This window comes from Hyla sarda, chromosome 10 (assembly GCF_029499605.1).
Source record: "Hyla sarda isolate aHylSar1 chromosome 10, aHylSar1.hap1, whole genome shotgun sequence".
Taxonomy (NCBI): domain Eukaryota; kingdom Metazoa; phylum Chordata; class Amphibia; order Anura; family Hylidae; genus Hyla; species Hyla sarda.
The window spans coordinates 70909806-70936692 of record NC_079198.1 but is presented as its reverse complement, the minus strand read 5'-3'; the positions used below and the strand labels follow the sequence as shown (position 1 = coordinate 70936692).

The 26887-nt window shown below is 46.2% G+C and overlaps 2 protein-coding genes across 2 annotated transcripts in view; one reads left to right on the top strand and one right to left on the bottom strand.

The window, feature by feature from the left end:
- The window catches only part of VPS11 (VPS11 core subunit of CORVET and HOPS complexes), a 56880-nt gene that overhangs the window by 17428 nt on the left and 12565 nt on the right, over positions 1 to 26887 (bottom strand). The window contains exons 3-9 of the mRNA XM_056544812.1: positions 22149 to 22284; positions 15430 to 15593; positions 14569 to 14801; positions 14237 to 14444; positions 11676 to 11827; positions 11052 to 11238; positions 10698 to 10841 (exon numbers count right to left, since the gene is read on the bottom strand). Coding sequence (XP_056400787.1) covers positions 10698 to 10841; positions 11052 to 11238; positions 11676 to 11827; positions 14237 to 14444; positions 14569 to 14801; positions 15430 to 15593; positions 22149 to 22284 — 1224 coding nt within the window. The remainder of the gene's footprint in view (positions 1 to 10697; positions 10842 to 11051; positions 11239 to 11675; positions 11828 to 14236; positions 14445 to 14568; positions 14802 to 15429; positions 15594 to 22148; positions 22285 to 26887) is intronic.
- LOC130294643 (protein kinase C delta type-like) overlaps positions 24860 to 26887 on the top strand; it is a 48889-nt gene continuing 46861 nt past the window's right edge. Inside the window, exon 1 of the mRNA XM_056544813.1 lies at positions 24860 to 26664. Coding sequence (XP_056400788.1) covers positions 26296 to 26664 — 369 coding nt within the window. The 5' untranslated portion in view covers positions 24860 to 26295. The remainder of the gene's footprint in view (positions 26665 to 26887) is intronic.

Genomic DNA, 26887 nt, shown 5'->3' with positions numbered 1-26887 from the left:
AGGTAAATCTCCACGGCAGGTCCAACCACCTCACAGCGGCAGCAGCGGCGATGTGCGGGAGGAGTGGCCTCCCAGCCAGTGGCCGGGGAGCCAATGCGCTCGCTCCCTGCCTGTCTGATTGACAGGCAGGGAGCGAGCGCAGGCTGAATGAAAAAGGACCGATGCCCGGCATCGGTCCTTTTTCAGGCGTGACGTCACGCCAGGCTGCAGCCGGCCACTAGGAGGGAGACCCCTAGTGGCCAGTTTTCAAATGTAAATTAAACTATTAAAATTTTAAAAAATAATAATAAAAGTATATTAGAGATATGTTGTAGTACATAAGTACTACAACATATCAAAAAATAAAGTTGGTGACAGTGCCCATTTAAAACAAAATCCAAAAGTGCATATACAAAATCATTGTGCTCCACAAAATAAGTGCTCCTAGTGCTTAGAAAATGTCTTATAGCTGTCAGGCCTAGTTCGTGTCGGATGTTACTGTATAAACTTTCCACGTCCAGACTGGCCCAGATCATAGACTCTGTGACTGTGATATCCTGAATTTTCTTAAGTGTATCTTTTGTGTCGCGTAAATGTGATGGCACCATCAAGGCACCCTTATTCGGTAGTAACATCAAGGCACCCTTATTCGGTAGGGATTAATCTTAACAGCGAAGTGACCATGAGATAAGTTCCATGGGACAGTGATGATTATTTAACTATACTATTGTTATATGTATCTTTGCCTTTCACATCTGGCAGAAGATCGTAGGATCCTATGACCCTCACCATCTATGGTTTGATATTTATGATACATAAGATACTCACATTTAGGATCTAATCTACACCTTATAGTTAATGTCATTCACCCCTTTCTGTTATTGTCTTTCTGAAAATGTTAAATGATAAAATCATAAATAAACAGTTATATAAAAAAAAAAGATCTAGATGACATATATACTGACACTGTATTGTCATATGTGTGTTGCTGATCGCTAGTGAAATGCCTAAGAAAAGGACTATAATAACAAGATCTAGTCAAACAATTCCTCTTTAAGATATGCTTGCGCTAATGACAAGTTTTAAATAATGAATCTATCACAGGAATGAAATATCGAGCATAGATCAACCTGCTAACAGAAAGAGGAGGTACGCTTACGCATGCCCCATTCAGAACATCAGGAGAATAATTCTAAGTGCCATCCAAGACCCTGTGCGCCTGCGCATGGACAGGAGATAGACATGCGATAATGCGCATGCGCCGAAACGAAAACGAAAGTAAACAGACGCGCTGAAGAATGTAGGTGAATGCGTCAGGAGGCACACACAGATGAGGCAGCAGGTAAGCTCCAAAATGATTGGTGGCACTAAAGATTTGTCTGTAGTTACAGGTGTGGATGACATCATTATAGGAATGGTGTATACTGGTTGGTCAGAATGACGTCTGGGGCTGCGCCAATAAGAGGGCCCGGTCCATAAATAGCTGGCAAGTTGACAACACAGCTTGATGCCCATTTCCCTCCTGAAGACGAAACATGTAGAGGGGGCATACCTAGTTTTTATCAAACCTCCTGTGTGTCTCAGTAACCAGCGATACTGCAGATCACTGGCTGTGACTATCGGCAATTACCTTGCCGATAATGCACCGACCCCCGCCCCACCCCGAGACTGCCGCCGCTGCCCCATTGCCTCCTCCATCCCCAGTTTTATAATTACCTGTTCCCAGGGTCCGCACTACTTCTGGCTTCTGCGACGTCCTGCGCGCTACACATCGCAATGACGAGTGACGTCCTCAACGCGACATCACCGTCAGTGCGCACAGTGACAGCTCAGGACACTGCAGGAGCCAGAAGTAGCGCGGACCCCCGGAACAGGTAGTCCCCTGCATGAGCGATTTGTTGCATTAAATCTGCCAAATCGCCGGAGTGACCAGCCCAAACTGAGAGTGCTTTGGAAACCCAAGTGGAGGCAAAAGCTGGGGACAAAGCCTCAAATGCCGCTTTAAATGCGCTTATCTTAGTGGTCTTTAACCAATTAAGGACTCAGGGTTTTTCAGGTTTTGCACTTTTGTTTTTTCCTCCTTACCTTTTAAAAATCATAACCCTTTCAATTTTCCACCTAAAAATCCATATTATGGCTTATTTTTTGAGTCACCAATTCTACTTTGCAGTGACATTAGTCATTTTACTCAAAAATTCACGCGAAACGGAAAAAAATCATTGTGCGACAAAAATCGAAGAAAAAACGCCATTTTGTAATTTTAGGGGCTTACGTTTCTACGCAGTGCATATTTCGGTAAAAATGACACCTTATCATTATTCTGTAGATCCATATGGTTAAAATGATACCCTACTTATATAGGTTTGATTTTGTCGTACTTCTGGAAAAAATCATGACTACATGCAGGAAAATTTATACGTTTCAAAATGTCATCTTCTTGTCAACTTTTTTATTTTTCCACGTACAGGGCGGTATGAGGATTCATTTTTTGCGCCTTGATCTGAAGTTTTTATTGGTATGATTTTTGTTTTGATCAGACTTTTTGATCACTTTTTAATGGTATAAAAAGTGAGCAAAAATACGCTTTTTTGGACTTTGGAATTTTTTTGTGCGTACGGCATTGACTGTGCGGTTTAATTACCGTATATACTCGAGTATAAGCCGACCCGAGTATAAGCAGAGACCCCTAATTTCAACCCAAAATCCCAGGAAAAGTTATTGACTCGAGTATAAGCCTAGGGTGGGAAATACATCATCCCCCCCTGTCATCATTCAGACCCGTCATTAACATCTTCATCATCATCACCACCTGTCATCATCCAGACCCTCATCATCATCACCTGTCATCATCCCCTTGTCATCATCCCACACATCCCCCCTTCATCATCCCCTTGTCATCATCCCACACATTCCCCCTTCATCATCCCCTTGTCATCATCCCACCCCCCTTCATCATCCCCTTGTCATCATCCCACACACCCCCCTTCATCATCCTCTTGTCATCATCCCACACCCCCCCTTCATCATCCTCTTGTCATCATCCCACACCCCCCCTTCATCATCCTCTTGTCATCATTCCACACCCCCCCCCTTCATCATCCTCTTCTCATCATCCGCCCTCAGTGGTCTTCAACCTGCGGACCTCCAGAGGTTTCAAAACTACAACTCCCAGCAAGCCCGGGCAGCCATCGGCTGTCCGGGCTTGCTGGGAGTTGTAGTTTTGAAACCTCCGGAGGTCCGCAGGTTGAAGACCACTGCGGCCTTCAACATCATCCAGCCCCCTCTCACCCCCTTTAGTTCTGAGTACTCACCTCCGGTCGGCGCTGGTCCGGTCCTGCAGGGCTGTCCGGAGAGGAGGTGGTCCGGTGGGATAGTGGTTCCGGGCTGCTATCTTCACCGGGGGCGCCTCTTCTCCGCGCTTCCGGCCCGGAATAGAGGCGTTGCCTTGACAACGACGCAGAAGTACGTTGGCAATGAACGCACCTCTGCGTCGTTGTCAAGGCAACGTAACTATTCTGAGGCCGGGCCCGGAACCACTATCCCACCGGACCACCTCCTCTCCGGACAGCCCTGCAGCACCGGACCAGCGCCGAGCGGAGGTGAGTACTGTACAGAACTAAAGGGGGGTGAGAGGGGGCTGGATGATGTCGAAGGCCGCAGTGGTCTTCAACCTGCGGACCTCCGGAGGTTTCAAAACTACAACTCCCAGCTTGCTGGGAGTTGTAGTTTTGAAACCTCTGGAGGTCCGCGGGTGGAGAGTTCACTCGAGTATAAGCCGAGGGGGGTGTTTTCAGCACGAAAAATCGTGCTGAAAAACTCGGCTTATACTCGAGTATATATGGTAATGATATATTTTTATAGTTCAGACATTTACGCATGCGGCGATACCACATATGTTTATTTATTTATTTATTTTTTATTTACACTGTTTTATTTTTTTTTTTTTTTATGGGAAAAGGGGGGTGATTCAAAGTTTTATTAGGGAATGGGTTAAATGACCTTTATTAACACTTTTTTAACTTTTTTTTGCAGTGTTATAGGTCCCATAGGGACCTATAACACTGCACACACTGATCTCCTATGCTGATCACTGGCGTGTATTAACACGCCTGTGATCAGTGTTATCAGCGCTTGCCTGCTCCTGCCTGGATCTCGGGCACGGAGCAGTCATTCGTCGATCGGACACCGAGGAGGCAGGTAAGGGCCCTCCCGGTGTCCTGTAAGCTGTTCGGCGGCGGTCCAGAACAGCCCGACTGACTAGCCGGGATACTTTCACTTTAGAAGCGGCGGTCAGCTTTGACTGCCGCTTCTAAATGGTTAATACCGCACATTGCTGCGATCGGCGATGTGTGGTATTAGCCGCGGGTCCCGGCCGTTGATAAGCGCCGGGACCGACACAATGTGATATTGCGGGAGCCGGCGCAGGACGGAAATATACGTCCTGCATCGTTAAGGGGTTAAAGGAAGCTGCGTCAGCCAGCGGCAGAGTAGTGGATTTAGAAAGCCGCGACACAGGAGGGTCCACTGTAGGAGGAGGAGACCACTTCGTAACTAGATCCGGAGGGAAGGGAAAGATAGCCCTGAGACTCTTAGTCTCGTAGAAGCGCTTATCCGGATGCTTCCAAGCCGCCTCTAACAGCTCATCAAATTCAGTGTGTGGACTGAAAACCTGGGGCGCGTGACGAACGCGGCGGAAGAAGACTTCATGGGTTGCATCGGAAGTTCCTGGGTCCTGTAGATGGAAGGTGGCCCTGACTGCAGACACCAGGCTGTCCACCATATCTGACATGCAGGAAGTCTCTTCCGAGTCAGAGGGAGGGTCCGAATCAGAGTTCACAAGCTCACCAGGGGACTGGGAGTGCTCCGGAGGAGTTCTGGATCGGGAGGTGGACTGGGAGTGGAGGTGCGGAGACCGGGAGCGAACACTGGGTGACCAGTTGCGGTGGAGGTTGAATGAGAGCGGAAGCTGACATACTTAACTATATAGCTACATACTCACCCACATAGAACACAGAACATACTCACCCCTGAAGTCTTCCACCATCTAGGGCCACCTGCCTTAACCCAGACCCAGCTGGCAAACAGGGGCAAATGGGGGACCCGGACCCAGGGTACACCACCCAGCGCTGGTTGCTGGCGAGGAGGGGTTAACGGCCCATTCAACAATGCACCATGCCCCTAGCTCGCAAGTGGGGGATCAGGCAGCGCCATGCTCCTGTCGCCCCACGCTAGAGAAAACAAAAAAGAAAGAAAGTATCTAATCATACCCTGAAACTAGGGGGAAAAAAAAAAAGAAATAAGACCAGGTCTGGAGAGCACAAGACCTGTGTCTTCCTCCTGCTGACACCAAGCTAAAAACTGAGTTGCTCAGAGTCAGGGGGCGGTTATATCCTGCCAGGAGGAGCAGACTTTCTTTAGTTTTTTTGCCTAGTGTCAGCCTCCTAGCGGCAAAAGCATATACCCATGGTTCTGTGTCCCCCGATGAAGCGCTCGAGAAAATTACATCATCATATATATTAATATATAATAATTAATGGAGCAATATAAATTATACAAATTACTATACTTTTATACGAATACACTGAAGTTGCAAGATTGGTTCAGTCTATTCAGGCTGGGTGCATCAAGCTTCTAGATCCAATTGACCTTGCGCTGTAGAAGTTTAGTTTTAACCTGTTCCTGGCTCGTACAAACTACCTCCTAATATTGTGGCTGCACTTAAAGGACAACTGCAGCGTTCTAACACTTATCCCCTATCCACAGGATAAGGGATAAGTGTTTGATTGCAGGGGGTCCGACCGCTGGGACCCCCCGCGATCTCCTGTATGAGACCCCCGCATTAGAGCTCATTGAGAGCGCTCATGCACGTAGCATCTACCTAGAGGGGTCAACGGTACACCCCCTCCACATACAGCTCTATGGGAGAGGCGGGGAGGCAGCAGGGAACAACACGGAGGAGCAGTGTCAGCCGCAACATCATGCTGCGGCCGGCACGTCTCCTGCACGGGAAAGCCGTGGCCCAGTGCATGAGATCACGGTGGTCCCCCCCCCGTGATCGAACACTTATCCACTATCCTACGGATAGGGGATAAGTTGTTTTTGGCCACAGATGGCCTTTAAAGTGTCTTTCTGTCTTTGTTGTTTCTGTTTTGCAAATTACATCTTATGGCTCTATGATGCTCATTCAAACTTATTTTTATGGCTTTGCTTGTCTGGCCTATGTACATTTATTTTTTATCAGAAATTTTTATTAAACATTTTGTAGTTTACAAACAAACAACAAAACAAAAACCATAAACCATATCCCCCCTCCCCCCACCCACACAGAGCACCCACCCCTATGTCCCGTGTCTTACCCTCGTAAAAGAATAAGTATAAAACTTCAAAATAGAAAAATAGTGCAATATCTGTCCATAAGTTGCATATACTCGGTATAAGTAGAACAGAAAAACAGGAAAAAACAAATAGAAAAGGGAAAAAGGGTCAGAGAGGCCATAATAGAAGCAAAAAGGGGGGGGGGGGGTCACCACCCACGAGAGTACGCACAAAGTGCAAATAAGCACATTTAGAGAAGGTAACAAGAGAACATGAAGAGGGCCGTACACAGAAACGCAGAAAGTCTCACAGCATTAGGACATAACGCATCGAACATATACAAGACAAGCAGAACAGAAACGACACAGAAAAGACAAAAGAAAACACAGATAGGCAAATTATCTCGCTACCCCCAACAACACTTCCATAGGGGTCCTCCGTAAATATATGGAAGGCAGACCCAGAGTGTCAATCCAGGGCCCCCAGATACGCTCAAATTTGTGTATGGCTTTCCGTTTAAGATATACACCCTTCTCCAACCTAATAATATGGTTCAATTTAGTAATAAGCTCGGATATAGTAGGTGGAGAGGCTCGCAGCCAATGTTGTGCAATCAACTTGTGAGCCTGATAGGGAATTCTACTGGTACCAATGTATAAGCCACCATCCTCATCCAAACCATCCAAATACCCCAAAACACTCGACAAGGCAGACAAGCGAAACGGGCAACCAAATACTCTCCCAAGCAATTGTCCCACATCAGCCCAAAATTGGCGCGGGGTCATAATCTGTGCCCATTGTTCATCTGACAGGGGACCCACGTCTGTCTCCCATTTTTCCTTAACATGTAGGGGATAAGCCTCATAGTAAGAAAGCAACAGTTCCCTATACAGCATGGATAGCACTCCTTTAGTAGAAGCCTGACCGAATAAGCCTGTCACCACTGTTGAGGGACCGATAGTCAAGGCACCCGCTCGTGACTGCACATCCAGTGCATGCCGTAGCTGCAGATAACGAAAGAAGAATGAGTGCGGTAAATAAAATTTCTCCTGCAGCTGAGCAAATGACTTCAGTACCGGCCCATCATACAGCTGGGAGAGGTACAATATCCCATATGAGAGCCATAGAGCAATATCAGGCAGGGAGTGCAATTCAGGAAGACCTGGGTTAAACCACAATGGTGAATATGTCCCAAAAACAGGATAGTGGAGGAGAGACTTAAACTTCAACCACACCTTACGGAGAAGAAGAAAAGTAGGAGGAAAGTCTGGGGGGCGCGTTTGTGCCGTCATTTCCAACAGATAGAGAGGGGTCACGCCCCTGATACATTGTGAGATCAGAACCCCTGTACGTCCCACAGTATCCAACCGTGCCCAACCCTTCAGCTGCTGAACCTGCGATGCTAAGAAATACAACCAGGGGTTAGGGACAGACAAACCACCCGCCTCCTTACCACGTTGTAACGTTTCAAGGCGGATCCTAGCTAATTTGCCATTCCAAATAAGTTCTCGAAATAAGCACTGAATCCTATGAAAATATTTCATGGGAATCCAGATAGGAGTGTTATGCAAAATATAGAAAAACTGGGGCATGAGAACCATTTTAGTTAAGTTACACCTGCCTATCATAGATAAGGGAAGCTTGCGCTGGCCTATGTACATTTCACTTGAGCAAATAGATGACTTGTCTGCCATCGCACGAAACCATCATCTCACAGTATTGTGGGTTCCCTTCATAGGATGAATCACCTTATACCAAGCAAATGTCCACTTTTTCCTAGACTGTAAAAAACATCCTGTCTAGGTACTCCCTTAAGGCTAATATCTGCTATCACCAGATACTTAGCCCAAGATTTCCCTCTCTCGTATACAAAGCTTTAGCGCTAACAGAGGATTCAGACAGGAATATGTACAGTCTAGGAAAAAGGGAACATTTACATGTCACTCATGTCAAAACTGCAATTACATTATTATAGGAGATAAAGTGATGCATCCCATGATAGAAACCCCCATTACTGTGAGCGGATGGTTTTTGTGTGACAGCAGACATCCATTTGCTCAAGTGTCCATGTGGCAAAAATTTACAAAGGCCAGACAAGCAGAACTATACAAATAAGAATGAAAGAACACCAAAGTGCCATAAGTGCCTGAGAAGTTTGGTGAGACCAGTGTGGCCAGACACTTTGCTGAGTGCAGCCACAGGGTTAGTGAACTTTAATGGATGATACTGGAGGAGGTAGTTTGTACCAGCCAGGAACAGGTTAAAACTACCGTATTTATCGGCGTATAACACGCACTTTTTAGGCTAAAATTTTTAGCCTAAAGTCTATGTGCGTGTTATACGCCGATACACCCCCAGGAAAGGCAGGGGGAGAGAGGCCGTCATTGCCCGCTTCTCTCCCCTGCCTTTCCTGGGGTCTAGAGCCCTGCTGCCGGCCCTTCTCTCCCCCTGGCTATCGACGCCGCTGCCCGTTCTGTCCCCCTGACTATCGGTGCCGGCGCCCCATTGCCGACGCCGATAGCCAGGGGGAGAGAAGCGGCGCCGACAGCCAGGGAGAGAGAAGGGGCAGCGGCACCCATTGCCGGGGGCGCTGCCCCGTTGCCTCCCCCCATCCCAGGTGGCATAATTACCTGTTGCCGGGGTCGGGTCCGCGCTGCTGCAGGCCTCCGGCGTGCGTCCCCTGCGTCGTTGCTATGCGCTGCACGACGCGGCGCATGACGTAAGTGCGCCGCGCCGTGCCTACAACGACGCAGGGGACACACGCCGGAGGCCTGCAGCAGCGCGGACCCGACCCCGGCAACAGGTAATTATGCCACCGGGGATGGGGGGAGGCTGCCCCTTCTCTCCCCCTGGCTGTCGGCACCGCTTCTCTCCCCCTGGCTATCGGCGCCGATAGTCAGGGGGATAGAACGGGCAGCGGCGCCGATAGCCAAGGGGAGAGAAGGGCCGGCAGCAGGGCTCTAGACCCCAGGAAAGGCAGGGGGAGAGAAGCGGGCAGCGACGGCCTCTCTCCCCCTGCCTTTCCTGGGGGTGTATCGGGGTATACACGCGCACACACGCACCCTCATTTTACCATGGATATTTGGGTAAAAAACTTTTTTTACCCAAATATCCTTGGTAAAATGAGGGTGCGTGTTATAGGCCGGTGCGTGGTATACCCCGATAAATACGGTAAATATCTACAGCATGAGGTCAATTGGATTTAAAAGTTTGATGCACTCTGCCCGAATGAGCTGAATGTATCTTGCAATTTTGGCATATTTCTATAAAAGTATAGTAATTTGCATAATCTATATCTCTTTGTTGGTTTTAATATATTATGTATAGTAATGTATTACTATTTTGCATACTGTAATAGATTTTAATTGCATCATCGATCAGACTCTGACTCGCAAGATCACATACCCATGTAACTTGGTGGTGGGTACACTTGAAATATGCTAGAGAAAGGTGGACATGACCCCTGAAACGTCGCATCGGCACAGGAGTCCATCAAGGTCACCCGAAAACTCTACTGTGTTCATTGAGAGGAAAGCAAAAAAATCTATGAGGCTAATGCAAATTGCCCCATGACAAAGGATACATTCTTTCCTGACTCCAATATGGCATCAGAATATGTACCAATTTGTAGGAAACATTGTAGCCACATAAATCTAGTATCCATAACCTGTAAGATTATATTTTTTCAGAAAAACAAACAGGCCCTCCTGAACTTGTTTATGGAGTAAAACATCACAACATCATGTGGCAGAGTTCTATAGTCTCACCATCATCACAGAGATTCTTTACTGTAAGAGCATTACAGTAAAGAATCTCTGTCTGCGATGATGGTGAAACCTTCTTTCTTCTCTGTACTGTCTATTCATATTTTTTTTTCTTTTTTATATAACTTTCTTGCAGAAAAATATACACAGAAATACAACAACAAAACAACAAACAAAAGCCCCCCTCCCTATATATATATATATATATATATATATATGTAAAAAAGGTGGAAACACAGAGCACATGAGAAACATATACACTGGTGGCAAGGAGAACACTTGGCCCATAGATGGTCCAAAGAAATTCAGAACAATAAAGGGAGAAAAAGCAGGACAACCTCCTTGGTAGCCGCTGCCTGGCACTAGTCACTAAATGGGGTGATTATGTATCTTTTAAATACTAAAAGCTATACAATGGGGAAATTTATCATTGCCTTCACCAGCGCAGAGTACCAAAATTGTCAAAATTTGTGCAATCTCCATCTTCGTGTAACATTTTTTGTAACCGAAGACAGACCATTTTGCCACCCTGCGCTGCTGTAGAGTATGATAAATCCCTCATTGTCTTCTTTACAATACATATATTTAGAGCTCAGGCTTTGTTTTTGTTTTTTTATATATACTGAGCTATAAAGTCACCTTGATGTCTTCTAGTTGGATCTTCAAGTACCACTCATGATGGGCATGTTTTTCTGCCAAATAGAGAGCATGTGAATGGTAGCCAGCTTGTCGAAGAACTTTGATTGCAATTTCTACATCAAAATGTACTTCGCCCTCACTCGCCTGGCAGAACAAATGTAAAAACATAATTATTTTATTTGTATATAAGACACTATAACTCTATGCCCATAATACAGAAAAAAATTACATTTTACTTGCAAAGAAGATATCAATTACTAAATGTTATTGTAAATAAAGAAAACAAAACCAAAGCAGAGATTTATTTAAATAGTAAAAAATAATTATCTGTTTTAAAAAGATAGTGGTGGCTACCTTAATAAATTCTTCTAAGCGGGCGCTGTCCTTTAGCTTAGTATAGCAATTCAGTAGCAGGGTGGTGTGATCTGCATTCGCTAGGGACTGTAGATGCAATGCCTGTAGATACGCTGTCAAATTGTGTATGCGCTGAGCATCTAGAAATTTGCGGATAACATAGGAAGGCTCCAACTTCCCAATTGTTCTGATGGACAGAAATAAAGAGAAATGATTAACATGAAACAGAAAAACATATAAACCATTAAAAAGTAGACAAATATAGCGAACAGTAGCCTTTCCTAAAATCTAAGGCAAAGAATGGACCAGTGTATGACTTCCATAATACTACAATAAAATGATGTGCGTGGAGGAAAAATGTACTTGTCTACATACAAGATGACACCAGGATTCCTCTAGAACAGTGTTTCCCAACTAGTGTGCCAAAGGCTGTCCAGGCATGCTGGGAGTTGTAGTTCTGGAACAGCTGAAGGCACCCTGGTTGGGAAACACTGTTCTAAAAACGATATATTGCAAATAATAGTAATGTATGAAAAAATCTCTCACTACAATATCAAATCCCCAAAACGTATTGGTTAAATTTAGGCATGGCTGTGTAGATATAAAGGTGGAACTATAAGATACCGGATATATTGTTGGATGGCTCCATCGTGGTCTCCTTTGCTATACAAGTGGTCTCCATACTGGCGGAAGATCTCAGACAGCCCATCGCTGTCCAAATGCTGGCCCTTGGCCAAAGAGATAGCCATAACATAAAGATTCTTCTTAAAAAGCATCTGAATAGGAACAAGAAAAAATATATACACGCCAACTTAGTACTGTCTATTTCATTCCCATGAAATATCTGATATAAAATACGATTTCTCGGTCGCTTCTTCATTGGGGGACACTTATACTGATGGGTATATGCTCCTACCACGAGGAGGCGCTGACACTAGGAAAAAAAAATCAGCTCCTCCCTGGCAGGATATACCTGCCCACTGGAAGTGAGGTAATCCGTTTTAGCTAGTGTCAGCAGGAGGCAAGACACAGGTCTAGGAGCTCCCCAGACCTGGTCTCTTTTTTATTATTTTCTAGTAAGGGCTGTTTAGTCAGGTTCTTTACTTTTCCAGTCGGGCTAGCCCTCTGTCCGATGCTGTTTTCCTTGGCGTTGTTTTCCTACTTCCTTCAAGGTGGTTCCTGCCTATCTTGCTTCCTAGTCTACCTTTTCTTGTCTCTCCATATGGACGTTGGTTTAGAGTCTCCACTAAGCACAGTCCCTTCCTTGGTGTCCTAGTCCATATCCATGGATGGGGGATTCCGGGCCTTGGATGTCTCTGGCCTGGGGTTTTGTGCGCAGGCCTTACGGACGTGTGGGTTCAGTCTCAGGACTGCTCCCCTTTCGCTAGTGGTTGTTTTTTCCCAACCTAGGGGACTGCTTTGGTACGTCCCATCAGTATAGGTATCCCCCAATGAAGAAGTGACGGAGAAAAGGAGATTTTTGTACTCACTGTAAAATCTCTTTCACGTAGCCTTCATTGGGGGACACCGCACCCACCCATTTCTTCATTATAATTTTTTTTTTCTGGGATTCTTTCTAGGGTCCTTCGGACATGTTTTTTGTTGGCTTCTCCTACTGCTTTGTGACAAAACTGATTACCTCATTTCCAGTGGGCAGGTATATCCTGCCAGGGAGGAGCCGACTTTTTTTTCCTAGTGTCAGCACCTCCTAGTGGCAAGACCATTTACCCATCAGTATAGGTGTCCCCCAATGAAGGCTACGAGAAAGATTTTACAGTGAGTACAAAATCTCTTTATTACTGTGGAAGTGACAAAAGGGGGGAGGGTGAAGGTGAATCATGTAGGAGTGTTCCATTTCTTAAGCAATGGGCAGCAATTCCAGAAATTTAGGAATATAATTTATCTTGTCCATACCAGAAATTGCTTATTACTGCACAAACCACGATAATGCAGCAGTGATTAGTGGAATGTGTGTCTAGTAACAAAGATTGAAAAAAAAGGAGGGGGGGGGGGGATTCCTTTCTGACTCCAATAAATTCCTGGATCAATGTTCTATCCTCATTGCCTCATAAATCTAGTATCCATAGCCTGTAATGTTATTACTCCAGAAATGCATCCAGGCCCCCTTTAACGACAATGGACGCAAATGTATGTCATGGTGCGGTGGCATTTAACTCACCATGACATAAATTTGTGCTGCCGCCACGAGCACCGGTCTGGTCACGTGCAGCAGGGACCCGCCTTAATGGCGGACATCCACGATCGTGCAGATGTCCACCATTAACCCCTCAGATGCCGTGATCAATACAAATCACGGCAACTGCAGCAGTGCGGTACTTTAAATGGATGATCGGATCGTCCGCATAGACGCCGCGGGGATCCGATCATCCATAATGGAGGGCGGCTGTCCCCTCACCTGTCTCATGCCCTATGCATAGCACTGAACAGTATTAGCAAATCAAATGATTAAAGTGTAAAAAAAAAAGGAAAAAAAATGAAACAAAAGGCCAAAATTGCTGCTTTTCTTGTCACATTTTATTCCAAAAAAATTAATAAAAAATTAATAAAGTAAAATATAAGCAAAAGTGGTACCGATAAAAACTACAGATCACAGAACAAAAAATGAGCCCTCATACCGCCCCGTATTCAGAAAAATTAGAAAGTTATAGGTGGTCAAAATAGGGCAATTCCAAACATACTAATTTTGTAAAAATAGTTTGAGATTTTTTTTGAAGCGGTACAATAATAGAAAAGTATGTAATCATGGGTATCATTTAATCGTATTGACCCACAGAATAAAGAAAACATGTCATTTTTACCATAAAGTGTATAGAGTGAAAACAAAACATTTTTTTCCCCGAATTAATATTTTTTTGGTTGCACCGTACATTTTATGGTAAAATAAGTGATGCCATTACAAAGTAAAATTGGTGAAGCAAAAAACAAGCCCTGATATGGGTCTGTGGGAGGAAATATAAGAGTTATGATTTTTAGAAGGTGAGGAGGAAAAAATGAAAATGCTAAAATAAATTGGCCTGGTCTTTAAGGGGTTAAACTAATTTCACATGAGTTCACATGACCACTTCATCTGACAGAGTACCATAGTCTCACTGCTCTACTAAAGCTTCTTTATATACCTTCTAGCCAGTGTTGTGTATATACACGAAAAGAGATAATTTGTGTACCTCTAGCTTGGTTTGTGTGTCCTTCTCATGTAAGGCATGAAGGAGTCCATCACGTGTAAGAACATAGAGGGAACCCCACTCTGCCAGAACATCCACCACATCACTGAGAACACAGCTGTAAGCAATAAGCTTATTTCCTAGGTCATATATGGTCAGTGTCTGCCTGTCAGGTGCATGGCTATCCCCACCACGTCCAGCAAAATCTGATCTGTAACACAAGAAAACCATGAGAGCAGATATCTTTTGTTTGTAATTTTAATACACAAAACATCAGAAATCCATTTAAGAAAGCAGATTATGGCATTATGCTGTTTGTAGGTTTTTTTTCATACCTCTCTCTGGATACAATCACAAGATAACCACGATACCAATGTACTATTAGTTTCTGGCCTTCAAATGCAAAGCAGGGTCCCCTCTCGTCCGACTGGTAAAGATATATACATTCATTACCAGCAACTACAAATTGCATGTCTTGAGATGGGTCAGACAAAGTGGAGCAACGCAGGCCACAGCCATGAGAATCCAACTCTGTGTATGGATAATCCTTCTGACTTAGCTCATATACCTACACATAGAGCAAATAAAAATAACTATGTAAAACAGCAGACTGCAAGAGTATGTAGGAAATTGTAATGGGCACGGTTATAAAACTTTTTTTGTTAATATGTCATACAGACAATACAAGTTCAGATAGGACCCTAAGGTTAGGTTCACACGTCGGAATTTCTGTGCGTAATTCCGCTTGGAATATCCGAACGGAAATTCCGCTGCAGCAGAGTCCCGTTGAATTCAAAGGGATTCTGCTGCACTGTGCACACAGCAGAATTTCCTTGGCAGATGTTTCCAGCACGGAAATTCCAATTTCCGTCTCCGCACAAAAAATTAACATGTACTATGAGACAGCGCATTCCTATGCGGTCCTAGCACAGATTATGCCGGCGGCCACACTTTCCGGAATCTCTGTGCGGACATTCCCGCGTGTGAACCTAGCCTAACTGAAGAATGAGTCAGAAGAAGTGTAAGCTTATTGCATACTCTTCTGGCTCTGTATCACGTGACCCAGATGGAACTGTAATTAAAGTTATACAAAATATACTTTACAAGAGTTTAGCTGCCATGTTAACACATTTAGGCTAGAAAAGGTAGCTCAGGAGAGGAGGACATACACACAAGAAAATGTGCTAGCTGCCTACCCTGACACTTTCTGTTGTGACCACAAAGAGATGAGTGGTCTTCCCAGTTTGCCTGAAAGCCATGCCTGTGATGGGGTAACTCCCCTCTTGCAGGATCTGCGTCTTACTATGTCTGTCTCTAGTTATATCACCCTTGGTTAAGACAACACTTCCATCGGTAAAACCTTAAGGCAAGAAAGAAAAGAGATCATGAAACATAAGTAGTATGCAGTAGATATATGATGCTAAGAAGAAATCCTGGAATTGAAAGATATCACAAGTTATTTATTTTATAATTATTTTATTATGCAATAAAAATAAATATTTCTAACTCTTTTACCTTGGGGACAGAGGGTTTTTCCATTTTTTGCACTTTCGTTTTTTCCTCCTTACCTTTTAAAAATCATAACCCTTCCAATTTTGCACCTAAAAATCCATATGATGGCTTATTTTTTGTGCCACCAATTCCACTTTGTAACGCCATTTTGTAAATTTTGGGGGCTTCAGTTTCTACGCAGTTAATTTTTCGGTAAGAATGACACTTTCTCTTTATTCTGTAGGTCCATACGATTAAAATGATACCCTACTTATAGATTTGATTTTGTCGTACTTCTGGAAAAAATCATAACTACATGAAGAAAATGTATACGTTTAAAATTGTCATATTATGACCCCTATAACTTTTTTATTTTTCCATGTACGGGGCGGCATGACGACTAAATCTTTTGCGCCGTGATCTGAAGTTTTTAGCGGTACCATTTTTGTATTGATCGGATTTTTTGATCGTTTATTCATTTTTTCATGATATAAAAAGTGACCAAAAATAAGCTATTTTGGACTTTTTGCGCGTACGCCATTGACCGTGCGGTTTAATCAACGATAAATTTTTATAATACCGCACGCAGCGATATCACATATATTTTATTTACACTTTTTTTTATGGGAAAAGGGGGGTGATTTAAACTTTTATTAGGGAAGGGGTTAAATGATCTTTAATAACTTTTTTTTTCCACTTTTTTTTTGCAGTGTTATAGCTCCCATAGGGGGCTATAACACTGCACACACTGGTCTTTTACAATGATCAATGGTTTCTCATAGGAAACCATTGATCGATGATTCTGCCACTTGACTGCTCATGCCTGGATCTCAGGCAATGAGCAGTCATTTGGCGATTGGACAGCGAGGAGGAAGGTAGGGGACCCTCCTGCTGTCCTGTAAGCTGTTCGGGATGCCGTGATTTCGTTGCGGCGATCCCGAACAGCCCCCTGAGCTAATTGGCATTCGTTTACTTTCACTTTAGACGCACCGTTCAACTTTGAACGCCTCATGTAAAGGGTTAATAGCTTGTGGCTATTAGCCATGGATCCCGACCCGCTATGACGCGGGCCTACGGCGTGGCCCCACATTATAGAAAGGGAGTGGGCGAAGGGCGTACAGGTCCCCAACAGGTTAAAGGACAGGAGCATCAAGAGTTACACCATAAATGACCACAGAAATAGCTGGAATATGTTAGAATACATTTTCAATCATTTGCAGTAGGGATCGACCGATTATCGGTATGGCCGATATTATCGGCCGATAATCACGATTTTGGGCATTATCGGTATCGGCAATTACCTTGCCGATAAGCCGATAATGCCCCGCACCGCCCCCACCGCACCGCGACCGCCACCCCCCCCGACCCGCCGCGCAGCACCCCCCCCCACCGTGATGCTGGGCGGTATACCGGTATGGATTTTTGCCCAAACCGCTATACCGGTCGGGCCCCTCCCCCACCCTCCGAGTCAATAAAAAAAAATTAACTTACTCGTAATGGGGGTGGTCCGGGCCATCCATCCTTCCTTCCTGTAGTGTCCGGGGGCGTTCCGGGTGAAGAGTGAACCGGTCCGGGCTTTCCTTCTTCTCCGGCAGTCATCTTCTCCACTCCGGGAAGGCTCCGGCCTCGTACACTGCATAGACGCCACTACGCCGTGACGTCAGGGGCGTCACTGCGCAGCGGCATCTATGCAGTGTACTAGGCCGGAGCCTGCCCGGAGTGGAGAAGATGACCGCCGGAGAAGAAGGACAGCCCGGACCGGTTCACTCTTCACCTGGAACGCCCCCGGACACTACAGGAAGAAAGAATGGATGGCCCGGACCACCCTGACAGGTAGGGGGAGAGAAGTGGGTGGCGTCAGCGGCCTATGGCACTGCAAAAGCCACTGCAGATCATTGATTTAAAGCGCCCGCTTTAAATCAATGATCTGCAGCGGTGTCGCAGGGGGTTAAATAGCCGATAACTTATACTGATATTCCGGTATAAGTTATCGGCTATCGGCCCTAACCTGCACCGATTATCGGTATCGGCCCTAAAAAACCGATATCGGTCGATCCCTAATTTGCAGTGATAAGTGTTTGTTGGTAAATAACAGAACTGAAATGATTTTCCAAAATAAGGTTTGACATTTTACATTTTTATTGTTTAAGAAAAATGTCATTGACCTGATTTGTAGAGCACAATGAGTATTCACTATGGTCAAAGCTCTGGCACAATTATGTGCCGACATTTATCAATGTGTTTAGGGTGAAAAAAAAAAAAAGGAGATTTTTTTTTTTAACACTTACCGTAAAATCTCTCTCTCGAAGCATCCATTGGGGGACACAGACCGTGGGTGTATGCTGCTGTCTCTAAGGAGGTGTGACACTATGGTAATAAAAAAAGTCAGCTCCTCCCAGCAGGATATACCCGCCTTCAGGCTCTGAGCTAGTCAGTTTAAGTTCCAGAGCAATAGGAGGAGACCAATAGGTCAAAGAAAAACCTAAAACTGTCCAAGGACCAGAAGAACAAACATAACTGAACACACCCTCAGACAGAGAACCAAAGGGAAAAAAAAAAAGGGCGGGAGCTGTGTCCCCCAATGGATCCTTCGCGAAAGAGATTTTCTCTTCGGCTCCATTGGGGGACACAGACCATGGGACGTACCAAAGCCGTCCCTTGGGTGGGCAGATAAGTAATCAGGCAGACGGCCGATCCACTGCCGCCTGCAACACTTTACGCCCCAGATTAGCATCAGCCAATGCGAAAGTATGAACTCGGTAAAACCTCGAGAAAGTGTGCAAAGACGACCAGGTAGCCGCCTTGCAAATCTGCGAGGCCGAGGCTCTATTCTGGAGAGCCCAGGATGCCCCAACAGAACGTGTGGAATGAGCCACAACCCTGAAAGGAGGAATCTTCCCCTTACAGCAATAGGCTTCCAAAATGGCGGACCGAATCCACAGAGAAATAGTGGCCTTGGAAGCAGGTTGACCCTTGCGACGACCCTCCGCAAGGACGAAAAAGGATTCACACTGACGAAACGAAGAAGTGATGAAGAGATAAGACTGAACAGCCCAAACTATGTCCAGCTTGTGTAGTAAGTGCTCCTTAGGATGAGAAGGAGCCGGGCAAAAAGACGGGAAGACAATGTCCTCGTTGAGATGAAAGGCCGAGACCACCTTAGGTAGAAAGGAAGGATCCGGACGGAAAACGACCTTGTCCTGGTGGATCATCAGAAACAGAGAACGGCAGGAAAGAGCTGGAAATTCAGGCACCCTCCGGATGGAGGTGATAGCCACAAGAAACGCCACTTTCCAAGAAAAGAAGCGGAGAGACACCTCTCTAAGGGGCTCAAAGGGTGCACCCTGGAGAGCACTCAGAACCAAATTCAAGTCCCAAGGAGGAGAAGGTGAGCGATAAGGAGGAACAGCGTGCGCCACTCCTTGCAGCAAGGTCCGGACATGAGAATTAGATGCCAGGGGCCGCTGGAAAGGAACAGCAAGGTCCGAAACCTGACCTTTAAGGGAACTGAAACAATCCCAGTTCCAACCCCGACTGCAAAAAGGAGAGAAGACGGGGAACCGAGAAGGTCACCGGGGAGAAGTCTTGAGCTTCACACCAACGAAAATAAGACCGCCAAGTACGGTGGTAAATTACTGCGGAGGAGGGCTTATGAGCCTTGAGCATGGTGCGAATTACTTGGGAAGAGAACCCGTGGGCCCTCAAAACCGTGGTCTCAACCGACACGCCGTCAAATGCAGCGACTGTAAATTGGGGTGGCAAAGAGGACCCTGAGAGAGTAGATCCGGGCTGAGCGGAAGGCGCAGAGGGACGTCATCCAGGAGCCTGACTACGTCGGCGTACCATGACCTTCGGGGCCAATCTGGAGCTACCAGAATGGCGGGAACGTTCTCTGCCTTGAGCTTCCTCAGCACCCTTGGAAGGAGCGGAAGAGGAGGGAACAGATACGGTAGGGCGAACCCCGCCCAAGGAATCACTATCGCATCCACGGCCAAAGACTTTGACACAAACGAAAGAATTTTCCGATTGTGCCGGGACGCGAAGAGGTCCACGTCCGGAATGCCCCAGAGGTCGCAGAGCTGCGTGAAGACCTCCGGATGAAGCGACCACTCGCCGGGGTCGGGTGACGACCGCTTCCCTGTTGAGCACTCCCGGAATGTGAATCACCGAAATGGCCGGAACCTTGCTCTCCGCCCAGGTGAGAATTTTGGTCACCTTGGCCATGGCAGCCGAGCTGCGAGTGCCGCCCTGTCGATTTATGTACGCCACGGCCGTGGCGTTGTCCAACTGAACGCGGACAGGACGGGACTCCTAATGAAGATGACAAAGAAGAATCGCCCGTAATTCCAATATGTTTATCGGAAGAAGGGTCTCCTGGGGAGACCAGAGTCCCTGGACCGTCCAATCCCTGAACAGGCCGCCCCAGCCCGACAGGCTGGCATCCGTTGTGACTACCTGCCAGTGAAGGGGAAGAAACGACCGCCGTTGGAGAAGAAGGGGGGAGCGGAGCAACCAGAGCAGAGAATGACGGACCCTGAGAGGGAGAACAATCTGACGATCAAGGGACAGAGGAGACTTGTTCCACCGAGAGAGAATCGCCAGTTGAAGGGGGCGGTAATGAAACTGGGCAAAGGGTACGGCCTCCATAGTTGCCACCATCCGACCCAGGACTTCCACACAAGTGCGGATGGAGACTGATACCTGAGTCCGCAGGGAGCGGACCCCCACCCGGAGAGCCAGACGTTTGTCTGGCGGAAGACAAATCCGGGCAGAGACCGTGTCGAATCGAAGTCCCAGAAAGGTTAGAGACTGGGCAGGCCGGCGGACTGACTTGTCCCGGTTGACCATCCACCCGAAGCGAGTCAGAGTGTAGAGAGTGACGTCCAAATTCTCCAGAGTCTGGGCTCTGGTTGGAGCCTTGATGAGAAGGTCGTCCAGATAGGGTATCACCGAGATTCCCCTCGACCGTAATAGGCCCACCACTGGTGCAAGGATCTTTGTAAAGAACGGAGGAGCCGTGGCTAGACCGAAGGGGAGGGCTATGAATTGAAAGTGCCCCTCTGGAACCGCAAAGTGGAGATACCGATGATGGCCCGGAAATATTGGCAAATGGAGGTAGGCATCCTTGATGTCCACCGATGAAAGGAACTCCCCTTGTTCCAGGGACGCCTCCACCGAGCGGAGAGATTCCATCCGGAAGTGGCGGATGAGAAGATGACGGTTGAAACGCTTGAGGTCTAGGATTGGTCGCACAGAACCGTCCTTCTTGGGGACCACAAAAAGATTTGAATAGAAACCTCGAAAACGTTCCCCTGGAGGGACGGGGACTATCACCCCCTGGAGAAGCAGAGACTAGAGAGTCGCTCGAAATTGCTTCGCCAGAGGAGGAGAACGGGGGGCCCGGGATCGAAAAAAAGCGATCCCTTGGAAGGGAGGCGGATTCGATCCTGTAACCGTTGAACACCACGTCCCTGACCCAAGAGTCCTGAATGTGTGAGGTCCAGATGTCTCAGAAAAACAAGAGACGACCTCCCACCCGAAAAGAAACCGTGGGTGGGGGCCTCACTTCATGCAGAAGTGGGTTTGCGGTTGCCTGATTTGGGCGCAAAACGGCCAGAGCGATTGGGGAACAGAGCGGGCGGCCAGAATGCCAGCAGAGGCTGCCGGCGAAAGTGAAAGTAAGTCGGCGCTGAAGCGCCCGGCTCGTAGCAGCGCCGCGGCTGTCAGCCGCGTATAAGGCGCTGCAGGCACAAGGAAAGTAAACCGGTGCTGAGAATGCCCGAAGCAGCGCCGCGGCTGACAGCCACATATAAGGCGTTGGAGTAGTGCACCAAAACACACACACATATGAAAGTGTCCCATACCACATGCCCCATAAGTAAGGTGCCTAATAAAATATGCCCCCTCAGGTGCCACTGCTCCCCCAGCATAAGAGCAGCCCCTGTATATCAAGCCCCATAAACTGAAGGTGGGCCACAACAGGGGGTCTCCAGAGGTTGCGAGTCCTTACCTATGGAGAAAAAGGGGGAAGTACTTACCTCAGTCAGAAGAACTTACCTAATGGAGGCTTCAGTGAAGTCTTCAGTCAGCTTTTTGTCCCTGCATCACGCCTAGCAGCATACACTCACGGTCTGTCCCCCAATGGAGCCGATAGAGAAAGACCAATTTTCCCATAGAAGCCAATCACAGCTCAGCTTTCATTTTACAGGAGCAATTTGGGAAATTAAAGGTCTGTTATTGGTTGATATGAGCAAATTAGACTGTTTTGTCTGGGACAAATTCATTCAGTACAAGATTATTATACATTAAAAGACTGGGGGCATACAATGGCATCATATGTAAAAGCAATGCAAAGCTTTGGGGAAAGGATTTCTATAGATTTCTAGACAATTATGCAATATTTTTTACATTATACAATACCTACCGATTGCCATAAAGTTGAGGTTTTCATGAACTGTGATGCATGATACAACTGTCGGCTTATTACCGGGAATTGCAGGAAAGATTCTGGTGCACAGCGGATTTCCTCCATCACGCTTTTCCAGGTTCCAAACTTTGACCTTAGAAAAAGTAAAGAAATGTTGAAACTGGTAAAGTTAGCAGCAACCAGGATTAGACATGTCTCTCCAAAGCTCTGTGCATTAAAACAGTTGGAAAGGCTTGGGGGTAGATGGCTTTTCCTGTTGGAGAACCAAATATTTGTAAACTTAAAACCTATTAATAAAAATATTAATTCAAAAGTAAAAAATAAATCTAGAAACATCCTATTTTATCACAAGGCCACAACATAACAAAATGTGAAATAATGTATGGGTTTAATAACTTTCCAAATGCATTGTATATGCCAACTCAAACATTGTCAATTACCAGCTTTTTTATTATTAATTTAGGAGTATAGGGTATTTATAAAGCTACTTAACTTCATATACAGAGTAATTATTTATGTAAACAATTAAATAGTGTTGAAAAGCATACAACATTAACAATGTTTGAATGCGACAAAGCTGTAAGAAATTGTCATCCCAGGAATAATTATTAGGGTACATTCACACGCGCGGATTTTCGCAGCGTATTTAGCTGCGGATGCGCTGGTGAAGGCCCTGCTGTATGCTGGCTTTATATGTGCCTGCTGGTAGCGGCAATACACCGCTATGAGCAGACACAGTGCAGCGATGTGCGCGGCATACTCGCACATCGCAGCTACTCTCCCTGCTCTGAGCTAGGCAGAGAGCTCCCGCAATGTGCGAGTATACTGAGACTCGCACATCGCAGTGTGTCTGCTGGTAGCGGCGTATTGCCACTACGAGCAGGCACATGTAAAGCCAGCATAGAGCGGGCCTTCACCAGCAGATTTGCAGCGTAAAATACGTGTGAACGTACCCTTAGGCTCCACTTGGTTTTTTTTCTGGCAGTTTTTGGAATACTGCCACTGCAGTTTTTGAGCCAAAGCCAGAAGTGTATTCAAAAGGAATAGGACATATTAAGGAAGGATTTACACTTCTCCTCCCTTATGGATACACTTCTGACTTTAGCCCAAAAACTGCCAGAAAAAAAAAAAAAAAAACAGGTGGAAACTTAGTCTTAGAAGTATGGAGCTGTGCCTGATAAACAATGAAGGTGGCAAGGGGCTGGCTGTACTGAGGCCCCTAAAACAGCTTATCCACAGGGGGTCCCCAGTGTAACATTTCCCAGTGATCTAATTAATACTCGTGCACAATCCACAAAATATGGAATGTTTAACAAAAAATACATTTTATTTCAGACAGCAAAACAAAAACATAGAAGAAAAAAAACTTTACAATGAATATGCGCAACCAAGTGTGCTATATGAAAGTGAGGCATAGGTGATATAAGGCACTGCATACCTAACCACACCCTCTTTCTTTGCTGCTACCGCAGGATAAGTACACACACACACACACACATATATATGTATATACCGTATTTATCGGGGTATATCACGCAACGGCCTATAACACGCACCCTCATTTTACCAAGGATATTTGGGTAAAAAAAGTTTTTTCTACCCAAATATCCATGGTAAAATGAGGGTGCGTGTGTGCGCGTGTATACCCCGATACACCGCCAGGAAAGGCAGGGGGAGAGAGGCCGTCGCTGCCCGCATCTCTCCCACTGCCTTTCCTGGGGTCTAGAGCCCTGCTGCCGGCCTTTCTCTCCCCCTGGCTATTGGCGCCGCTGCCCGTTCTGTCCCCCTGACTATCGGTGCCGGCATCCCATTGCCGGTGCAGATAGCCAGGGGGAGAGAAGCGGCGCCGACAGCCAGGGGGAGAGAAGGGGCAGCGGCACCCATTGCCGGGCCGCTGCCCCCCCCCCATCCCCGGTGGCATAATTACCTGTTGCCGGGGTCGGGTCCGCACTGCTGCAGGCCTCTGGCGTGCGTCCCCTGCGTCGTTGCTATGCACGGCGCGGCGCACTGACGTCATGCGCCACGCAGCGCATAGCAACGACGCAGGGGACGCACGCCGGAGGCCTGCAGCAGCGCGGACCCGACCCCGGCAACAGGTAATTATGCCACCGGGGATGGGGGGAGGCAACGGGGCAGCGGCGCCGGCAATGGGTGCCGCTGCCTCTTCTCTCCCCCTGGCTGTCGGCGCCGCTTCTCTCCCCCTGGCTATCGGCGCCGGCAATGGGGCGCCGGCACCGATAGTCAGGGGGACAGAACAGGCAGCGGCGCCGATAGCCAGGGGGAGAGAAGGGCCGGCAGCAGCGCTCTAGACCCCAAGAAAGGCAGGGGGAGAGAAGCGGGCAGCGACAGCCTCTCTCCCCCTGCCTTTCCTGGGGGTGTATCGGCGTATAACACGCACATAGACTTTAGGCTAAAAATTTTAGCCTAAAAAGTGCGTGTTATACTCCGATAAATACGGTATATACACCGTATATATATTCGTAAATATTCTATTCTCGTCTTTTCTGACCATTTATTTTCATAAAAATCCTATTTACTTTATTTTCTTGGCATATTTAATTCCATTTTCCTAATATTCATTTATTTTCATTTTCTGTTTTGTTCACTTCATTACTTCTACATCTTTAGTTTTTCCCTCCTTTTATCTGTTTTTCCTCCTCCCCCCCTTCATTGGTGTATGTTCGCCACTTTCTTTCATTCTTACCGTGTTCTCTCCTTCCTCCGTGTCACCATTATACTGTGATGCGCTTTTACTTAAACTCTCACGAGTTTTCAGTTCAATTGGAGATCAATTGGACTGTTCCCGCCCTCCCCTCTCCTCAGACGCGGCATTTTTAGACTTCAGTCTCTTCACGTAACCTCCGTGTATTCCTTCATATTTCCTGTCACTGACTGGCTTAACTGCGGCTTGAGCTGTATATTTCCGACCGCAATTTCTAAAATCTGCTGCCCCCTTATGTCCTTTTTAGGGTGGTGCAGCTATAAATATATATAATTTTTTCCTCATTATTATATATTATCCATTCCTAACTATATATAACAGTTTACTAACTAGTAATTAATTATATATTAATTGGTTATTACCTAATTCATAATATGTACAATACATCATACTTCATCATTTTACAAAATACAAATATGTCTTCTGAACAAACTTCTACTAAAGATTGTGAATATGTGTCTACTGAGCAGATACAAGATATTGTTGACCAATCTGTGTCAATGTCAGAACAAAAGGCAGTTAATTCTGCAATGGTTACTATGCATGAGTCTGTGACGAAGTCGGTTGCTATGGCAATCTCTCAGTCTTTCGCTCATAAAGCAGCCCAAAGCGCTAAACATACAAAAAAATACTCCTGTAAAGAGGCATTCTGATTATGAAGGCCATAACCCTCAGAAACACAGAAAATCTATTCCTACTGAGGTGTGCCAGGAAACTGAAGAAGGCATGCGTCCTTATTGCAGCCATACTGCAGATGCTCCTTCATTGCATCTTTCACCCTCCATTCGTGAGGAAGTAAATAAAGTACAGATTAGTAAAGCCTCTCATCAGTCAAAACCGAATTCTTTTCAGGAATGCTCTGAGGACACTTCTGCAAAGGATTCTATTTCCTCAGATTCTGATGACGCCCTCCTATTACCCAATTGATTCGGAGGGCAGTGATACAAATTTCGATGAAATTGATACTGGGAATGCCACTATCATATTTGATAGCACAGGCATCCCCTTTTTCGATCCCTCCCACATCAGGCATCCTAGGTTGGGAGAGTGGATCAATATTTATCCCACTGGATTAAAAAAGGGCTTGATAAAAAGTCCCGTAACAAACTTAGAGCAGAGTACCCTAGGCCTACTCTTCCCGCTAATGATGCAGCAGCTCCTGAACTTGACCCCATTTTGATCAAGTATCTGCAAAAATCAGGGAAAAACCCTAAGAAGGGTGTTGACTATGCCTTCAGGACATGTCAGGATAAGGTCCTCGACCTCCTGGGCCCCCTTACAAAAATTTTGGAGCTATCTGAAGAGGCCTCTGTGTCAGATACTCCTATTGATGTTAACACCCTAAAGGGTTGGTCTCAAAGAGCATTCACTAGCATTGCCTAAGAGGCATATATCTCCAATGAACGGACACGGTCAATTTTAATGAAGTTGGATCCCCAGTTGGCCCATTTAGCCACTTCTGAGTCCTTCACACCTACTGAGGGTCTCCTGTTTGGGGATAATTTCATAAAAGAAATCTCCAAATATGTCGGCCTATTTTCGTCTTTAGAAAAGGCACAGGCCTCATTAAAAAAAAGGTATTTTCAAATAAAATTTGTGAAGGCTGGGAAAAATCGGGCCATTTTCCCAGCCGAGCCCCACAGTTCAGATCACAGTTTTGAGGCCCCCCTCAACAAGACAGACAATCCTACAGTGTTTCTGTTCCCCAACTCCAGCCTTTCTTCCCCTACCGAGGACAGCCCTGGAGCGCAAGGGGTCAAAGAGGTGCCAACCGGTCAAGACCTTCCTCAGGTAAGTCTCCATCATCCTTCTTTTCAATTTCCAGTGGGCGGAAGGATCATTCATTTCTTCCACAATTGGGAAATGATATCCTCCGACCAGTGGATTCTCAACACTGTACTGGGTTATCAGATAGAAGTCCTATCCAATCTCTTCCAGGATCTCCTACCGAACCCAATATATTTTTCCAAAGTAGACCAAATGTTGGTGCAATCAGAGATCTATGTGCGAAAAA